The sequence below is a fragment of the Ostrea edulis genome, chromosome 3 (assembly GCF_947568905.1).
Source record: "Ostrea edulis chromosome 3, xbOstEdul1.1, whole genome shotgun sequence".
In the NCBI taxonomy this organism is placed as follows: Eukaryota; Metazoa; Mollusca; class Bivalvia; order Ostreida; family Ostreidae; genus Ostrea; species Ostrea edulis.
The window spans coordinates 42,147,539-42,168,062 of record NC_079166.1 but is presented as its reverse complement, the minus strand read 5'-3'; the positions used below and the strand labels follow the sequence as shown (position 1 = coordinate 42,168,062).

General features: G+C 36.3%; 2 protein-coding genes and 1 long non-coding RNA gene across 3 annotated transcripts in view; all 3 read right to left on the bottom strand.

Moving 5' to 3' along the window:
• The window catches only part of LOC130053561 (receptor-type tyrosine-protein phosphatase H-like), a 412,921-nt gene that overhangs the window by 314,299 nt on the left and 78,098 nt on the right, over positions 1-20,524 (bottom strand). The gene's annotated exons all lie outside the window — the stretch shown is intronic.
• The window catches only part of LOC125673156 (uncharacterized), a 271,989-nt gene that overhangs the window by 245,782 nt on the left and 5,683 nt on the right, over positions 1-20,524 (bottom strand). The window contains exons 3-5 of the mRNA XM_056160770.1: positions 9,972-10,010; positions 7,629-7,700; positions 5,605-5,655 (exon numbers count right to left, since the gene is read on the bottom strand). Coding sequence (XP_056016745.1) covers positions 5,605-5,655; positions 7,629-7,700; positions 9,972-10,010 — 162 coding nt within the window. The remainder of the gene's footprint in view (positions 1-5,604; positions 5,656-7,628; positions 7,701-9,971; positions 10,011-20,524) is intronic.
• LOC130053466 (uncharacterized) lies at positions 505-3,737 on the bottom strand. The gene is made up of 2 exons (XR_008802057.1): positions 3,158-3,737; positions 505-867 (listed from the first exon to the last, which is right to left on the bottom strand). It is a non-coding gene; the product is annotated as an uncharacterized LOC130053466 (long non-coding RNA).

Genomic DNA, 20,524 nt, shown 5'->3' with positions numbered 1-20,524 from the left:
AAACTTTGGCAGATCTCGGTACCCTGCATCTAACCTCGGATGTATGACGTGAATTGATATATAGCTATACCTAACATTTGTAATGGGGCCATCTATTTACCCTCCCAGAAAAATTGTCGCCTTTAGAAAGTAGTGTTTTTAAAATGTATTTATCGAGTTTGACTTAGAGAAACAAAACCCCATAATTCTCAAAGAAAAACAGTTACAAACATTGGCAGTGTTATATCATGGAAAAGACTGACGTCACTGTATATGTTGGCCGAGGTGATCCAAGTGAGATGGTATGTTTTTGGGGAGAGAACATGATATACTGAGTGTGTATATATAGAGAGAATGATGTAAGGAGAGTGATGTGAAGAATTTTAACAATGTACACACACAGACACACTCAGTGTATCACATTCACAATATACCCATACAATCAGTGCATCACTCTCAAAATTTACAGACACATTTTGTGCATCCCTCTCACAATACACACACATTGTAGCAAAGTAGCACAAATAGTTTTGATATGATTTAATTTGGTAGACATTAACATGTATAGCAATTATCATCAGTTCCAAAATTTAAGGAGTTTATTGTTTTAGTCGTTGAATTTGTTTGACTCCTGACTGACACACCGTCTTTGACGATAGCAGAAAGGTTCAACACATCTGTAGCCTCCCTGTTAGTGTGCAGAATCAGCAATGTGGTTCAGCGGCTGAACATATTTACCAAATGAATGTTCTTGGTTTCTCGAGGGATTTCCATAATCACAATTGATATCTTAGCGTTTTCGGATCTTTGGAGTGGCATTCTTCTAGTTGCTGAATCCCGTTAAAATGGAACTATTGGCACTTTTGGCAGACATAATCTTTGCTGTTGCTACAGTATGAAAGTGAATTTGAAATGAATAGTCAAATTAATGCATATTAACCACTACCCCTATAATTGAAAATTAAGTGTAAAATCATTCAAGACAAGTACAAATAATATTTAAAGTAAAGTAATTTTAACATAATCACGAGTTAATTCATATGCTCATGAATTGAAATTATATTTCCGATAAATGTATAATTAAATAAAGCACGCGTTTTCGTGGATTTTGTATGATAACCTCAGAGGTCGGGAAATGTTGCTTTGAAATAAAAAAGTCGAGGCGTTAAGTTTTTATATTCAATGAACATTTTGAGACAGAGGAAGTTATCCTTCATGTTCCCATGTAAACAAGTACATGTACTTTATTCCTATTTTACGACGACTCAGAAATATACAACTACGAATTAGATCACTTCTTCACGTCATGGCAATTTCCGAAACCGACTTGATTCTGACGAAAAAGATGAGATGGTAGAGTATACTAAATCTATTTTGAAAAAAAAAATAATTGAGTGTTTGTGATGTTGGCAGACTTTATCAACTGCTTTCCATACAAGGTCTAAGAAAAATATGCATACGTGGAGTACGTGGAAAAGGGTTAACTTGTTTGTGGGGTAGATGTTAAGTCACAGTTATTGTGAGGACTTCTATGAATACCTGTAATATATATATAGACTATGTTTATATATAACTTAAATTTATCCAATGACATTAAGTGTATAACGTTATGTAAGTTTCTGCACTCTCCATATACTGTTCCTGTATGTATTATATCTTTATATCTACTGTACTGCCTGTGTATATATATATATATCAGGCCCGTACCCAGACTTTTTCAATGGGGGGTGCATAAATTTACGGCGAGCGGTTTGGGGCCGCTTAAGGCCCCCAAGCGGGTCCAGGGCGAAGCCCGGTGGGGGATCCTGGGGGGCGAAGCCCCCCGGAAGCAGAAGCGAAATAGAGTAAAATCAGGGTAAAAATGCTCTATCCTGGATGCAATTTTTGCTTTTTATTTACTTATTTAATACTCATAAATATGAAAGGGGAAACATACTAAAATTCGTCATCGCATAGGCAATATGTATTGAATTTATTTCGTGATATTCCTTACTGTGAAAGTAAAAGCTAAGGATTTTAGAAAATATTTGACTTTAATAGTGCTTGATGATTTACACAGCCGACTTTAATAGTGCTTAATGGTTTTCACAGGGGGTGCGTTTGCACCCCCGCACCCCCCCCCCCCCCGCCCCCTCGGTACGGGCCTGTATATGTATGTGTATGTGAATTCAATGAGCCATATGGCTCACGGAAATAAAGAAACTGAAACTGCTTAATGTCAGATATACAGGTATCGAACCCTCCACAAACACAACTCTGTGCTTGAGTAGATATCTGTATACATGTAGGTATGCTGAATCACCACTTCTGGCAAAGATAAACGGATATTCGCCGCTCATATTCACAGCTCCAATAAACACAGATCGCCTTTAAAACATAAATTTCTAACCCCCATCTGTTTTGAGAAGAATTCTCCGCTCCTGTCTTGAGACCATGAACTATGTAATGATTTTATTCAAGTACATGTAAATGACAACTCTTTATTTATCTATTTATTTATTCATTTGATTTTTTTTTTCAATTCTAAGGTGGGTTTTTTTATCTATAGATTTATTTTGCAGATTGACGTAGGGTACTAAATACGTCCTCAGTTTAATTTACACATTATGGTTTTGTGTACTTTATATCCTTGAATTGAACGCATTTAAAAATCATCAAACCGTTTCAGACTTTAAGAAAATTAGAATTTCAAAATTTAGGTTTTTTATACAAAAGTCTACAAATATATCTTATCAACAGTTGAAAGAATACAACAATAAAACGATATTCGGTATAAACATGTACTGTATACACACGCACAAATATACATACAAAAATATCTAGGGCAAACCATAAATCTCGATTTCAAGAGTGCTGTTGGCGCTAGAGTCATTATTGACATGTATGAATTCGTACGATCAGTCTATGCTACTTATTGATGGAGAATATTCTTATTCGGTACTGACATCTTTTCTACATATGTATTCATAATGATCACAAGAACTCTAGGTTTTTGGATAGCGTATACATTGTGCTGTAAAATAATAACATTGATCGATATACATAAAATTTGGGTATTTTGAAACTGAATAGGATCGTTAGCGTTGTAAAAAAAAACGACTATGAAATCAACAAATGAGCAAAACAAGTAATTGATGAATTATCGTCACGATTATTTAGAACAGAATAGTCTACACACCGATTCTTGCATGTTGATTTGATATCTATATATATACTCCAAAACGAAAGTACGTCGGGGATTTCCACAGATGCGAGACAACTCTATATCTATATTTAGATCACCGTGAATATTTGAGTAAAATGCAAATCAAGATCTATAACTATTTTTTAAATTCAGAATAAAGGGTATTAGGATTCTTATTTGTTTCCCAAATATAAAACGACTGTTATTCACACAAATAATGCACTGACCTACATATTTTAGCAAATAGTCAAATAAGACTTGAAAAGTAATTTCCCTTTATAAAATATATACATTTTTGATGTCGACTTTGGCATCAAAAAGGATAAAGTCGACACTATATAAGAGGATAAAGTCGACACGACCCTCCAAATTTCTTAATTATATCTGCTATCATATTTTGTGTAAAAGATATGTCTTTATTTACGCTAATAAACATCAATCAAATCATTTCTCATACTATTTTAACTTGTATTTACTGGAAAATGCCTAAAATGTATCGTGTCGACATTAGTGTGGTGAAAATCGAGTGTCGACTTTACGTTGGATTTTCGAGTATATATATATATATATATATATATATATATATATATATGTATGTGTATATATATATATATATATATATATATATATATATATATATATATATATATAAAATCCAAATAGAAAGAGTTGACATAACACAGTCAAAATAATTCAATAAAAAAAGCAGGAAAATCTACAGTTCCAAAATATATTTAAATCACTAGCGCTTTCTGGATTTTAACATCCATCCTCAGGTGAATACAAATTTTAAATAATGAATACAAAGTTGTTTATCTTAGAGACGTCTATTGTGACGTCATGACGTCATGATAGTCTTTGCGAGGAGAGAATAGATACATGACGTCATAATACAAAAGTTCGGGAAAGGTGACTTGGACAAAATAAGCATGAACATTTACATGATAAAAGTTGATGAATTAAGAGATTTAAAAATCAGAATTTTTCATATATGCATTGATTAAAGTTTGTTTAGTTTAGGAGAAAACAGTTTAATGAAATAATTTTCTTTAGCAAGTCTCATGGACGTTGATTCTGTTCTAAGTTTATAAAATGGAAATACGCTGTAGTTGCCTCTAGCACAGGTGTCAAAGTGTCATAAACTTTAATCAATGCATATATGAACAATTCTGATTGTTAAATCTCTTAATTCATCAGCTTTTATCATGTAAATGTTCATGCTTATTTTGTCCAAGTCACCTTTCCCGAACTTTTGTATTATGACGTCATGTATCTATTCCCTCCTCGCAAAGACTATCATGACGTCATGACGTCACAATAGACGTCTCTAAGATAAACAACTTTGTATTCATTATTTAAAATTTGTATTCACCTGAGGATGGATGTTAAAATCCAGAAAGCGCTAGTGATTTAAAGATATTTTGGAACTGTAGATTTTCCTGCTTTTTTTTATTGAATTATATATATATATATATATATATATATATATATATATATATATAAACATTTAATGTATGACAAACACAGATATCTGGAAACATCAGAGGTGCGATCAGGTGTTGAAGAAGTAAGCACTCCCTGTTGACCTGTCACACCCGCCTTGAGTCCTGTCTTGATCAGGTAAACGGAGTAATCCACAGAAGTCAAAATTAGTATGCAAAGACAGGCTTAACACATTGTATGAAATACGTCAAACAACATTCGACCAGATCACAGGTTATATGTGCAAATAAAATCACCATAAGGACAATATACTAAGTGACATACTGACTTCAAACGAGACTGTTGAAACATTTGTAAATAGCCTGTGTCGGGTAGATCATATGCAAAACATGGTCATGTTGATCGAATGAGCTTATATGTAAACAATGTATACAGGTGATAAAATATTGCTACAGAAATATGGAAAGTTGACGATGGAGATGCTGACCTCATACAATTTGTCATAAAGTTCATCTCTCAGTTTACTTTTAAGATTTTGCAGTTCTACAAAATATCCAAATATGAAGCTGATATGGAAGACTCTTTGGTGTCGTTTATTTCAAGTTCGATGGGATATAAGAAATTTACGTACGAATGTAAATGAATTTTGCTGATAGATAAAATGTTGTCGATATATTCAAATGTTGAGTTGAAGGTCACGACAAGGTATTCTTATTGACAAGCATGTATATGTTCGTTTGATTGAATTTGATCAGATAATTAACGTTTTTATTTATATAATTATCTTACAAATGAAGAAAATAGAGTGAAATTCATAATGTCTGGAACACAAACTTTGAGTTAATGAAAAGATTCAATTGGATTTCTTCAAACAAAAGGTACCACTTGGGAATTTCTCTAAAGGTCCCTGTTACAATTATCTTAATATGTTTGTTAATTATCATTTCTTTTCATTAACACTGTATAGATTACAAAAATGTAAGATTGAATAATGTTACCAGACGGAGAAGACATCCTGAGCTTTGCTTCTACTGATTTTGTAGTATTACCTGCAAAAACGTTATCAGCACAGTGTATATATATGAATTTATAACAAACGTTTTAAACTTGATCAATACAGTTGCTTGATGAAAGGTGAAGATAACGAACAGTGATAAATCTCAAAACCCTTATAAGCAATGCAAAATAAATCTTGAAAGATCTCAAGAAAAATAAATACACCAACATTTGGAAAGATCAAAATTCATGAATTTTAAATAGAATTTTCATATATTTTATTACATTGTTACTTCTTGCATTAACACGTTATTTTTTGTTGTTGTTGCTCATACAAATTTATCTATTATTAGCATCTATAGTTATCCACATTATTTGGAATTCTGGTGATTTTATCAAAGGACTGATTTACTTTTCTGAAAACGACTCTGCTACAAAGTACATTTTTAGAAAACTGTTAATTATGGATTCATTACAACATGTACAAACACACTGTATACACCATTCTTGTCCAGATGTCTAACACATTCATCTTTTCATGAACAAAAATAAATCATTTATTTTAACATAAAGAGAGATGTAATGTGTAATAGATTTGTAAGTGATTGAAACGTGTGAACTAAACATAATTGTAAGCGTCAATATGTTTGTCTAGATTCAACAGAAAAATGATGTGTTACCTGTGTTCTGGCATTGCACACTTTCCAAAAGAAGAATTCTTTAGAAATTTGTTTTAGTATCAATAAATTATGCGGTAATATAAACACTCTACAGGATTACATTTGGATAAAAGGCTAAGATAAAGAACAGTGATCAATCTCATAACTCCTGTATATCCGGGAGTCCGTGTTTGCCCAACTCTCTATTTTGTATTGCTTATAGGAGTTATGAGATTGATCACTGTTCGTTACCTACACCTTTTATAAGCAATGCTACATTGTAAAATAGAGTTGGGCAAACACGGACCCCTGGATATACCAGAGGTGATATTAGGTGCGTAGGAGAAGCAAGTATACCCTGTTGACCGTGCACACACGTTATGAGCACTATATCTTAATCAGGTAAGCGGAGTTATACGTAGTTAGAATCAGTGTGGATATAAAATTAATAGGGATTGGACTTGCATGTAACAATCTGTTTGTGACAATTTATTCTTTGTGTGAATTCAGATCGACAGAAAAGAAACATTGGGTATTTTGTTGTGAACTTTGATAAGTTCTACTGTAAGTTGCCATGAATATATATTATGGAAATGATTGTAAATTCATGTTGTGTTTGTGGTTGATTTTTCAGTTGATATATATTATTATAATGAATCGATTTATAGAGAGCTTCTGATGAGTAACACACATAATAACGATCAGTCTGTTCTCGGGTTTTGAAATATTCGAATTTGGGCTTGCTTTGTTTTCTTCAAACAACCTATTAAACCACTGAGAGGAACAAAGTAAAATTTCCTATCAACATGATTGGCAATTAATTGTTGGTATAATGTCAACGGGGAATCAAATGAGACATCGTGTGTATTCGGTTTGTAGTGTGAAAAGGTGAAAATAGCGAAAAAGGATCAATCTCATCAATCCAATAAACAATACAAAATTAAGGGTAAACACGGACTCATACAAACACCAGAGGTGAAATCAAACGCCTAGGAGGAGTAAGCATGACTTGTTGACCAATCACATCCACCGTAATACCTACATATTCATCATGAAAACGGAATAATCCGTTGTCAAAATCAGTACGTAAAGAACTGCCTAACGATTGGCATGAAACAAGTGAGACAGGATTCGACATATTGACAGGTTGTATTTTCAAATCAATTTTTTTTACGACGACTACAATGTTGGCGAAGTACTGATTTTCAACAAAATTATTGAAACCCCTATACGATAAACTTCTGTCTGTAGCTTATTGTAGTGCAGTCAAAAAGGTTTCTGTGTTGTTCAAGCCTTCAAGTAACAACTATGAACCTACGCGCGTTATTCATATGAGTATAAAAGTGAATTGCCGAACATGTGCTTACCAAATGGAATCGATATCCTCAAAGAATCTTCATCTTCAGGACTAGGTCTCGTCTGCACGCTCTTGGTTAGATCTAGCAAAATGATAATATTATTATTGTTTGCTGTTTTTGTTCAAGTGATGTATGTGTAATAATTGTATTATATATGACTTATCTTACAAAACCTGTCCAGTGGTATCTATCCTCTGCTTATCAGTTTTATTCTATGGTCGCTATAAAGCTCTAGTTTGCCAATACAATATATCATTGGGTAAAATGCTGTCTGGCGTGTTTTATGCCGATTATTAGGCTGTTCTTGGCACACTGATTTTGACTACGGTTAATCAAAATATTGGGTTCACGGCGGGTGTGACCGATCGACAGAGGATGCTTACTCCCCCTAGGTACCTGATCCCACCTCTGGTATATCAAAAGGTTCGTGTTTGCCCAATTCTCCGTTTTGTATTGGATATAGGAGTTATGAGATTGATCACTGTTCATTATCTTCCCCTTTCTTAAAACTATATTGGTCATTATAATCGTTTATTTGTCTTTTTCCGTTATTATCAAACCCAAACGCACACATTCTAAATCGCAAGATTATTATGGAAAAAATGAATATAACAGTGATACAACTTCTATATCTTAAAATGAATACAAAATTTAGAGTAGGACAAATACGGATATCTTGAAACATCATAAATGAGATCATGTGCCTAGGAGGAGTAAGCACCTTAGAGACTAGGGTGACCTATAACATATTTGACTGAATCTAAGGATCAAAGCTAGATTTCCTTTTCTGACCTCAAAACCGGAATTTTGATTATATACTCCAGACATTTGTATATTCAACAACTAGTATGAAAGAAGCAGTTCTATGATATATCTCTTTTAATAGACTGTTATTGTGCTCCCCAAACATAATTTTGGAACATTTTGCTTTTACTCTGATGATTATTATTATTGGGTGCGTTTGCTTCCAGCAGTGTTCTCACAAACTGTGATGGATCAAGATAAGACCTTCACAGGATAGGGATGGTCTGAAGATGTGCAAACATGGTCTCGTTAATCATAAATGTGCGTGCTTACTGCTGTTTCTAATTCTCATTGAACAATTTGGCAATCGCTGTTGTTATCTTATAAATGATTGGAACTTTATAAAATTGATACTGTAGGTATATGATAAGAATGTCTGTTGAATGAAATGAATAAAATGGTTTAGTCATCCTCACGTCTGCGTGTATGCACATACAGATTTTTACTTTGAATTTTATTCTAGCTCTGATCCTTGGACGAATTTGGCTCCAGTTTTTTTGGCACTCTAGTTTTTCTTTTAGCTCTTAAAAGTTTTTTGTCATTTCAAATTTCCAAACTTTGGGCTTGAGCATCACTGAAGAGACATTATTTGTCGAAATGCGCACCTGTTGCATCAAAATTGGTATCGTATAAGTTTTACATTCTACCATAACATTTTGATAAAGACGGAAAGTGAATGAATTTTTGCTGTAGATTTTTTTATATGAATGCCGAATGACAGAAATTGTGGAAATAAAACTTTCTAAATCAAATTCACGTGCGCATGAATGTTTTCTCATTTCTAACATCTATAGTCAAATCTTGATCTAAAAGAAGTTGTAAGTATATTTTAGATTCTGAGCTGACCAGTATCCTTTTCATCATTGACCAGAACGCGCCAGCACGCGTTCTAAATTTTAACTGGCTAATATTCTAAATACCTCTACCTCCCTAACGAATGAACAAATTGGAATATCCACAAAATCGGTACATATTGTAAGTAACTGAAAAAATATTATGATGAAATTGCTGCAAGACACTCGTATAGAAATGCATTATTTTTTTTAACTTTCCATCTTTGTACTGCTTTGTTCATCATTGCAATGCTATGAAATTTGCCTTGTTGGTATGTAATAAGACTTGAATCTGGTCGGTATGGTCATATTTACTTACTGCCACTAGCATGCATGTGTCCTGGATTTTATATTATTCTATAAGCTTGTCTTTCAATGAATGATTTGAAAATCGTACTGTAAATTTATAGTCAGGTTTTTAAACATGTAGTCATGTTCATAATTCTTGACTAGCATGTTTTATTAATTTTGATAGGACAATTAATGTTTTCATTTGTATAATTATTATGCATATAAAGAAAATAGAGTTAAATTATACTGTTTGTAATATAAATTCCGTCGATTGAAAGATCCAACTGGATTTATTCAAACGAGAGGTACACTTGGGAACATCTGTAACGGTCCCTGTTACAATTATCTTAATATATTTGTTAACTATTATTTCTTTCGATTAACACTGTATAGATTACAAAAATGTAAGATTGAATAATGTTACCAGGTCGAGGAGAGGGCGTGGGCTTTTCTTCTACAGATCCTGCAAAAACGAAATCGGCACTGTGTATATAAGAAATTATAACAAACATTTCAAACTTGATCGGCACAGTTGCTTAATCTTGAAACATCTTGAAAATAAAAATAACCAACAAAATTTGGAAAGATCAAAATCCAGAGATTTAAGATAGAATTTTACGATATTTTATTGCAATGTTACTTCTTGCATTAACACGGTTGGTTTTTTTTTCTTTGTTGGTTTATACAAATTCATAATTTCTCTATTACTAGTATCTATAGTTTATTGTTACCCACGTTATTTGGAATTATGTTGATTTTATCGAAGGACTGTATCACCCCTCCGAAAATAACTCTGCTACAAAGGACATTTTAGGCAATTATTAGCTATGGAGACATTACACGTATACACCATTTTTGTTCAGATATCTTACACATTTATTCTTTCATGAACAGAATCCAAAACCAGTCTTATATTTACAACAAGAGGCCCACGGGCCTTATCCTGAGTACTAGGGCAAAAGTATCACTACTCCCAAGGGCTATGGAATCTAGAAAAAAATTCCTGTTCTGAATATCTATGCTAAATTGTAATGTTCAGCAAAAGTTTAAAACAAAATGTCTTCTTAAAACTTCAATGCGATCTAGAGTGCATACACTGGTGAAAGGCTTTACATGATATAATAGGCTAATTAACACATTAAAAGATATGACTAATTTGGACCCATCCTAGAGTCAAAACCCTGGGTTGGGAATTCACCATGTTTTGTACATCCTTTTCTGTTAATCCTAAGTACGCATTTAGAGTCCATACAGTATCAGCAAACTTACACTGTTCGATATGTAACGTGTACTGTGCGATATCTCAAAAGCATTCGACTCAAATAGTGAAATGAACATTACATTCCTTCAAAGTGTTCTCCGCGGTTTGAAATACATAATTTCAATCTCTGAATCCATTTCTGATATGCGTCACGGTACGCTGAGTTAGATAGACCTCTGAGACACTGACTGGTGGCTGAGCCAAGGGCTTGTCTGGACTTAAAACGACAATCAGATAAGAATTTTTGAAGTTTTGGAGAAAGGAAAAAGTTACATGGGCTAGATCTGGAGAGTATGGTGGGTGTGGGAAGACGGTAACCTTCTCCGACTTCAAAATTTGCTTCACAAGCTCAGATATATGTGATGGAGCATTATCATGAAGTAGACGAACATGCCTAAATCCTGACACAGGGCGTCGTTTATGATAATATCTCTTGAGCTTTTTAGTATAACATCTTGGTAATACCGACCTGTAACACTTTTGACCTTCGACACCGGAATTTGTACAGCTATACCATCACATGACACGAATATGCAATAAAGAACCTTCTTTGTGTTTATGGTTCTTTTGGCAACTACAGGCCTTCTACTGTGTTTTGTTAGCCATATTGTGTTTTCAATTTTTCTTACTGGTTCGAAATAATGAACCCATGTTTCGCCACCAGTGACAATGTTTGCAAATTGTCTTTGATTGAATTTGGGAAAAACTTTGAGCAATTGCTTAGCGGTTTCTACTCCTACCCGTTTTTGGGGTCATCTGTCATATTGACGGTATCCATCTGGCAGAAATCTTTCGTATTTTAAAAATACATTGCAAAATGAAATGCACCCGCGATAGCGGTATGCCAACAGCTTTGGCAATATCACGAATCGTGTATCTGCCATCACTTTCAATTATTTCCCTGACTTTTGAGACATTTGCCTTGCCTGTTACAGTCACAGGTCGGTCATATTATGCTGCATCTTTGACGGACTCTGTGCCAGTCAGAAATGTCTTTCTCCACCTACGAATTGTCTCATAAGATAATGAATTTCCCCAATTCAGTAAACATCTGTATTACCGAATGACCGAGTTTTGTGCGAACTTTTATATAAGCCCTAATTTCTTCAATACTCCCAACCCGTTTCCCAAACGTTTTTACAACAGTGGTCAACAACTGGCTCTATTGAAATGACTATAAGTTTAAAACTATGTGGAACTAAAGGCTCGTGTTTATACCATTGGAAAGGTATTGGATAGAGCTAATAAAAAGTATAATCATCCACAAAATCGTGCAAAGTGTTATTCCACTGTGGTACAATACGCCTTACATATCGAATAACCCTCGTCAATACTATATACTAAGTTTGTCCCCACCCAAATTTGAAAAGAATTGATATAGTAATTTTTGAGAAGTTAGAAATCACTATTGTTTACACATTTAATAACTGACCATTTTGGCCCAGTTTTCATACCAAAACCCTACTCCAGGGATTATAAAATTTACAAGTTTGGTAAAGGGCTGCCTGCTCTTTCTAAATATCTATTCAGTTTCAATTTACTATCAATAACACGAAAGAAGATGCTCTTTACGTGTTTTACACATAAACACTATATAGTAGGTTTGACCCCACACTGGGCCAGAACCCCTACCCCGGGAGATCATGAAATTTATAATTTTGGTAAATGCCTCCCTCTTCTACATCATTAAGCATTTAGTTGTTTTTTTCTTAACACGTGCGGTTGAAGTGAAGAGGATTTTTTAATATTGGTCAAATTGGTCAATTGTGGGCCGTTTTTGCCCCGCCCCTAAGACCCCAGGAGTACTGGAACCCTGAAATTTATAATATATGCCCCCTTTTTCCAAAGACGTTTCATACCAAATTTGAAAAGAATTGGAATGATAGTTATAGAGAAGTTAAAATTTTCTATTGTTCACACATTTAATAACTGACCATTTTGGCCCACCCTGATATCAAAACGCCTATCCCTGGGATCATCAAATTTACAATTTTAGTGAAGGAGAACCTGCTTTTTCTAATTATCTATTGAATTTCAATTCAATATCAACAGCATTAAAGAAAAAAATGTTATTGGATTGAATTGAGTTTGGTCCCGCCCTGGGGTCAGAACCCCTACCCCGGGGATCGGATCATGAAATTTACGATTTTGGTAGAAGCCTTCCTGCTCTACATCACTAAGCACTTAGTTTTACTTACAGGTGTGAGGTTATAGAGAAGATTTTCGAAAATTGGTCAATTCTGGACAGTTGCTGCCCCGCACCTAGGGCTCCAGGGGTGCAGGAGTCTTGCCATGAACAATTTATGTTTCCTTTGTCCCATAGATGCTTAATATAAAATTTGAAAAGAATTGGAATAATAGTTATTAAGAACAAATTAAGGATGTTCAATTGTTAACGCACAACGACGGACGAAAATCAGTTGCAGAAAGGGATAAGCTAAGTTTCTTGTCAAACGATAGTATTTGACGTCAAAACATACCATTTCAATTAATTCTCCTCAAGTATAATTGCAGATAATATGTATTTTATCTGTAAGTTCTGGTTGAATCATATTCAATTTAAGGTGACTCACTACACCCTGAAATAGTTTCTCAAATTTGTACGAAATGATTTGATTAAAAAAACGATATGGTGATATGTAATATATGCCAAAAAGGCAGAAAATATGCAAAGTTGGATAAAAAGAAAAATTATTTCAACACATATGAATAAAAGACTCTGGCGGATTTGAACTCGAGATCTGGTTCATCAGCCCAATACTTTAATACTGAACTATGATGCTAGACAAGCAAATCGATCGATACAAATAATTTCACAAAACATTTAAATCGCTGATTTGTGACGTAGTGTCCTAAAAAGTATAAACTTTAGTGTACTGACCTACCTTAAAAAGAAGTATTTCATTTGAAAAGATTCGCATTTTGATGTATGCTTAAACTTACTGAAATAAAGAAATAATGATGACATCTTGTCATTTTGTGGTAAATGTACACATGTTTACAATTATGGATATGTTTCTTGATGATGTGATTTTACATATAGTTTTGGTAAATGTACATATTTTTACATTTATTACCAGTACGAGTTATATGCATCTTGACAACTATTACTTGTTGTCCTTATTGTATTTTTAACTCGGATGAATATTGTAAAAACGTTATATTTTTCAATTCAAACAGCGTTACTGACCCGGTGTTTTTGACATATCATTGTCCTTCGTCTACATATTTTGATGGTATTTATGTTTGTTGTCATTCATTTGATTTGAATTTGAAGGAAAAACCTTCAGGTTGTTGTTACTGTTATGATTTCATAGGTCTGACACTAAAATCTACATTTATTCCTTTATCCCGTGGTAAAATACATTTGAGAGTTTTGAAGGGTATTTGCTTAGAAACACAAAGATCGAATTACTGTAAATATTTGTCAGTCGTTAGAACACTGTAGAGCATGTCGTCTGCATCTAGCATCTGGGACAGGTGCTTTTGAAATAATAATAGTAGGGGTTTATACCATACCACCTCCTAATACGATTATTACCCCTTATTAGGGTGGTATGGTATAGACCCCTACTATTACTATTACATACAAAATAACCAGTTCCTGTGCTCGGCCTCACGTGTGCAGAATGAGAACAAAGCTTTGCTGTTCATCCCCGTCTCAGACAATATTACTGCATATAAAATTTATACGGTACCAATTTTGATGCACCAGGTGCACATTTCGACAAATAATGTCTCTCTTCAGTGATGCTCAAGCCGAAATTTTGTAAATTCGAAATGACAAAAAACTTGTAAGAGCTAAAAGGAAAACTAGAGTGCCAAAAAAAAAATCGTCCAAGGATCAGATCTATGCATGAGGGAGATATCATCCTTAATTTTGAAATGAATTTCTAAATTTTGATTCTCATTCGATGCCTAGAAACGTTTATTGTACTTCTAATGTGATTAATATCATCGAAAAAGCACATGGAATAAATCCAAGGTCAGGATTTTTCAACAATTCGTCTTTGAGTAATTGTACTTTCAATTTCCCGAAGTGACAACATGGCCGACAACTCATTTAGTGACCATACCTACACTGTTTACAATTAGATAGATTTGAAATGATACAAACGGTTTAAACCCAGTCCAGATTGTAAAATTTGTTAATAAGTTGATGTTATGATATTTAATTTAAATTCAAGAATTGGACTATTAATTTTTTTAGCATTGCACACTCTTTCACGTTAGGACATAATATTTTTCTTTCCGTAGCTGTTCTGTTAATCGCTTTTTACCCAACAGAAGTAGGCATCGACCAGGTTTTAAAAATGTAAATATAAGCATTGAATCATTGTTCATTGAAAGGTGTAGTCTCATAACTGAAATGGTGAGTGCAAACAAAGTTTCAAAAATAACGCGCGTTATTCAATTGATATGCATACACCGTTGCAGTTAGGAGGCTGCATCTTTCAAAAAATAATAATTTATTGCTTAAATAATGAATAATGAATGATGATTACGATGTACCAGACCTGCTTAGAAAACTAAGTTTCAGAAGGAGAAAAAGAATGTGGTCAAAGATGTGATACCAGCAACTGAAACTATAAAATTGTTTTGGGTAAATAATTGCAAATCCCTCCCTTAAGGTGCAATATAATCACCCCTAGTCTTCAGTAAAATTCAATGAAAACCCTTATGAAGCGTTGGAATATTTTTGAGATACACTAGAACATTTCCAATAACATCTGTATCAAAAGAAAGTGTGTTTTTTGCAATCGCTAGGGAAGTAGAGACTATACAGCACACGAGTACAGCATTGCTTTTCGGTTGTGGAATAGAACGTGTGAAATCCGACGGTATGGAGAAGCTGGAGTCATCGCGTTTGTCACAAAGTTGAGTTGTTAGCTTTCCGTTTACGTCTATGTTCAGTAAACCATCCAAATATGAAGCAGATGTGGAGGACTGTGGTGTCTTTAAATTCGAGTTTACTGGTATATATTTTCATTCTCCCAATCTTTTCTCGTATATTTCTTTTGAAATTGACATTGCTTCCATCATGCAATAATTGCATGTTTGTTGCAAACTAGCTCGATCCGGTTTTCTTGTATCACTTGTCTGTAACATTATTACCAAATATGGAGTGTCATCAAGGTCAAAGGGTTAACGTAACAAATGGGTCAACCATATGATATTTTAGATCTTAATTCTAGGTTTTATTGTTTTAATAGTGCATAAAAATATAAACATAACCAATAAAATGTCTTTCTGTGTTGTTTCATTTGGGTGATGAAAGTAGCAATCATTGCAGAAAAAATAATTAAACAGTTTACGCGGGTTAGTCATTTTTTCTGCAATGCTCGCTACACATGTACCTTCATCATCCGATGAAACAAAAAAGAGCATCTTATCGTAATGTTTGAATATCGAATGGACATACAATGACAATGAATATTGCTAATATATATGACATTGTCGATGTATCCAAATGTCAAATTGAATACCACTGCAAGATTTTTTTCATACAAAAGATTTTGAGTGAATTATGCCTTACAAGAATTCAAAAAACAGGAAGGTAATAAGAAGCACAGTTTGTACAATGGAAACCTTAAAGCACTAATGAAAGATCCATAATGCATAGATTATGAATGAGGAACAGCAACATTTTTTAGATTTACAAAGTACTACACGTAGATTTATAATGGTGTTTATCAAAGTAGTACCGTGTTTTGGATGACTGATCACAAGATGTGAAAATTTCAAAGTCCTATATTTATTGAAGAAGCAAGTGTTTTTGATGTATATCACTGAATATTTCTAAACTTTCTGATCAGTTGAGACACATCTCCCCATAGTATTCCTCACATTGATAATATTGGTTATTCATTTAATAACGTTTAAAGTGTTGACTTAACAATGATGCTGATTGGATTAAAAATTCGTTTGATTTCTTTGTAAAAAAAAAATCGTCCGGAGCTCATCTGGACTAAGCACGCGGGACTACTTTTCTCTGGAATGCGTCTTCCCTATTAAAGGCCGTTATCATTTTAGCGCTATTTATAGAACGGGGATTTCCACACATGCATTGTAAACGAAATGTATTTGTTTGATGCTACCAAAAACAAACACAACCAAAGATGTGAATAAAATACAAATTAATTTAAAGAAACAACACATATATCCCTAGTGATAAATTGGCAGACTAGTCAAATTGATGACTTAGGGCACTGACTGGTAGAAGTAGACAGATTATGGTGTGTATCATCTGCTTTACGAGTTCGATAACGTGACGGAGCAAGCAGCGACTTTTGATCTGATAAATATTAATGAAATTGAATTGCGTTATATGGGGCTCGGTCAACGAGGGCAATTTAGATGAAGAGGTGTTGACCTAATGGAGCCGAGTCGCACTCCATCGTTCTTACGATACAAACAGTGTTCAACGTCTCGGATGTAATGCAGCATACATCCAGTCACCACTTGTTCTCTTCCTTTATATCTATTTAAGCTTTTAACCATTGCACCTTTAATTTGGCGTATAATCCATTTAATTATGCACATTAACTCTACATCATCCAAACGCAGAGCCAGTTTTGTTTTTGTTTTCATTGTTACGTATAGGTATTCCTACCCACCATTTCAAACACGTTAATTCAAGCAACTATTTGTTTTCTATTTCAAAACTGTAATTAAATGATCAGAAATAAAACTGATGATTCTTTATTTGATGCATGTATCAAACGAAAAATTGGAAAGAATTTTTTTTCATCAATGCGCTACCCGTTCAATGTTTCTTTTGATACATCCATCAAATACAGAATTATAAGTTTTATTTCTTAATCACTTTATGTCGTCCAATGAAAACTCGCGCCTATAATTACTTTCGAGTATGGCTTGTACGAGTACTATATACATATAGCTGTAAACAGGTATAAGCAGTGGCCAGTTACAATGTTTCAAAGTGTAGTATCTGGGGAGTCTTCCCCAGTACGACTTGTTTATTCCCGGATTGCAGAGGATCAACATCCGGCAGCACGAGGAGATTTCCCGCGGTTATGGTACATGCCAGACATACAACAAGATCTACCCGAAGCTTAGAGACTGACAACAGGCAGAACAGTTAAGTCCGCGGGACCCATGTTTTATGTAGATACACAGTAATAAATACTATTATAGATACTTTATTGGCGCCCAACTCGAGGCCGCGGACTTACCTGGGTGAGTTATTGCATTTTTTGTGTGCTTTTCCCAGTCACGTTGTTAGGTCGACATATTGGCGGGTAGTGTCAGACTTGGGATTTTTCTTTTTTCTACTCGGGAATAGATTTCGATTTTAGTGATTAACAGGTATTTTTATTAATTACTGAATCAATTTAGACATTACTTGACTGCATTTTTGATACATTTTTTGTGGATTATTTACTTGTGAGATAGATATGTCTATAGATGAGGCGTTACGTGGGTTGGGATTGCGCCCTCACCCGGACACACCTGTGGTCACGCGGAATGTACCCGCGTACTCCCAGGTATCCTCAGGCGGTGGAGAACGTTATTTCACGCCGTCCTTGGGTTCCTGTTTGAGGGAGGGGGGGGGGTAGGTTAAGGGATGCCACAGGTGGGGAAGTGAGGCTTAGTGGCACACAGTTTGGCTCTAGAGAGGGCGACAGGTTTAGTGGCACGCAGTTTGGTTCTAGAGAGAGTGACAGGCTTAGTGGCATGCAGTTTGGCTCTAGAGAGGGTGACAGGCTTAGTGGCACGCAGTTTGGCTCTAGAGAGGGCGACAGGTTTAGTGGCACGCAGTTTGGCTCTAGAAAGGGTGACAGGCTTAGTGGCACGCAGTTTGGCTCTAGGGAGGGCGACAGGCTTAGTGGCACGCAGTTTGACTCTGATGAAGGATATAGCTTAGATTGGGATGTGCAACGTAGGTGTGACTTCCCAGGGAATTTAATGGGATTAGATCCGCCCAAGAAAGGGTCTGGACATGACACCCCAGGGTTTAGCGATGGGATAGGTGGGAAGAGGATTTCTTGTCCCCTGGTGGGGGCTGAGTTATTCTTAATGTCCCGGTGACGCCTACTCCAGTCAAGGGGAGTGGTCATGTACCCAGCTCTGGGAGTCTCCCGGAATATCATACCCCTACTCTGCATTCCTACATTTCAGTGTCAAGGTCAGCCCCACCCCCTCATTCATGGGTTGATGATAAGGCCCTAGGCCAGCTTAGTCAGGGTTTGCCCCAGATGGGCTTGGGTTCACGCTTGCAGCACCCCACTACTGGACCGTATTCCCAAGTTGCCCCATTTTCGGAGCCAGGGATTACCTACGGGAATTACCAGTCCCCACAGTCCAGTCAGGGCTATGCTCTGCTTACAGGGTCCCCAGTCCCGCATGCCTACCCATCCCATGTGCAAGACCCTTGGGTTGGGGGAATGCTCCCCACACCCAGCCTTTGATATCTTCCATGCCTGGCGGTTAAGCTAGCACACCTATGCCCTACCCTACCATGATGACTCCTTATCAACAGCAGGGGCCCTTCACCTACCCTGGCACCACGGCTTGTGGGTTGGGGGATGAGAGGGGTAGCGTAGTGCACATTCAACCCCAGTTAGGTGAACCAGAACGACACGCACCATTCTCTGGGCATTCTGCCCAGGGACTAGCTCCAGCGTCTCGCACCACGTATCAGGTCCCCCAGTACTCTTGTAGAGGGGAGCAGTCGATGGGCTTCAGTAGAAACGCACCCCAGTACAAGGATTTGCGGTACGATGGAAATTCTAGCTGGAAGTCCTTCCTGCACAAGTTCATTCGCCTGGACCGCAGCCAACAGTGGACCGAGATGGAACAACACGACCAGTTCTGCTTCTCCTTGGAGGGGACAGCCAGTGACTACTACACCCTGTTGATGGAAACAGACCGCGGTCTCTCTTTGGCTGACATCAATGGGCGGTTTGAGAAACGTTTTGGGTCATCTGCACCAGGTTTCACGCATCAATTGAACTTTCAGTCAGCATCACAGGATGTGGGCGAGTCATTGCGACATTGGGCTGACAGGGTGCTTACCCTGGCCACCCAGGCTTTCCCGTATGTGCCGGATGTACATGTCTATGCCATCCCACGGTTGTGCTATGGTGCTGAGGACAGGGACGCAGGACTTTATGCCCTGGACGGCCAGCCCAAGACAGTTGAGGAAGCAGTTGACCGAATGCAGTACTATCAGCATTCACGGCAGATGAAGTCATCCAAACCCATGAGGGATGTGAGGCGGGTTGCTCAGGTTGAAGCTCCCAATCCTGACAAGGAGCTGAAGGAGATGCGTCAGCGCCTTGAGGAGTTAGAGAAGGAAATCCGAGGGCGGACCCTCTCTCGGAGACCTTCATCGCCACCATCAAATGGCATCCGAAAGCGACCAGGCTGCTTCAAATGTGGGGCAATGGGACATTTTAAGTGGGAATGGCGGGAAAAACTGAGGTGAACCAGGGCCAGGGGACCAAGGTCAAGCTTAGGGACGGTCAAGACGCAGAACCGTGTTCATCAGAACCAAGGTGGCGAGGAACTAAAACTCGCCAGCCACAGTTTAGTGCAGGGCCTATACAGGGGGAGGTCAGGAAGTTGCAGGAGGACATAGGTAGGCGCCTTCCTGCATGCGCCGCTCCAGGAAGGGCACACTCCAAATGCGGTTCAAGGAGGCACCCTAGCAGGAGGAAGATGAAGAATCCGAGGACTGTGTCATAGGGTGG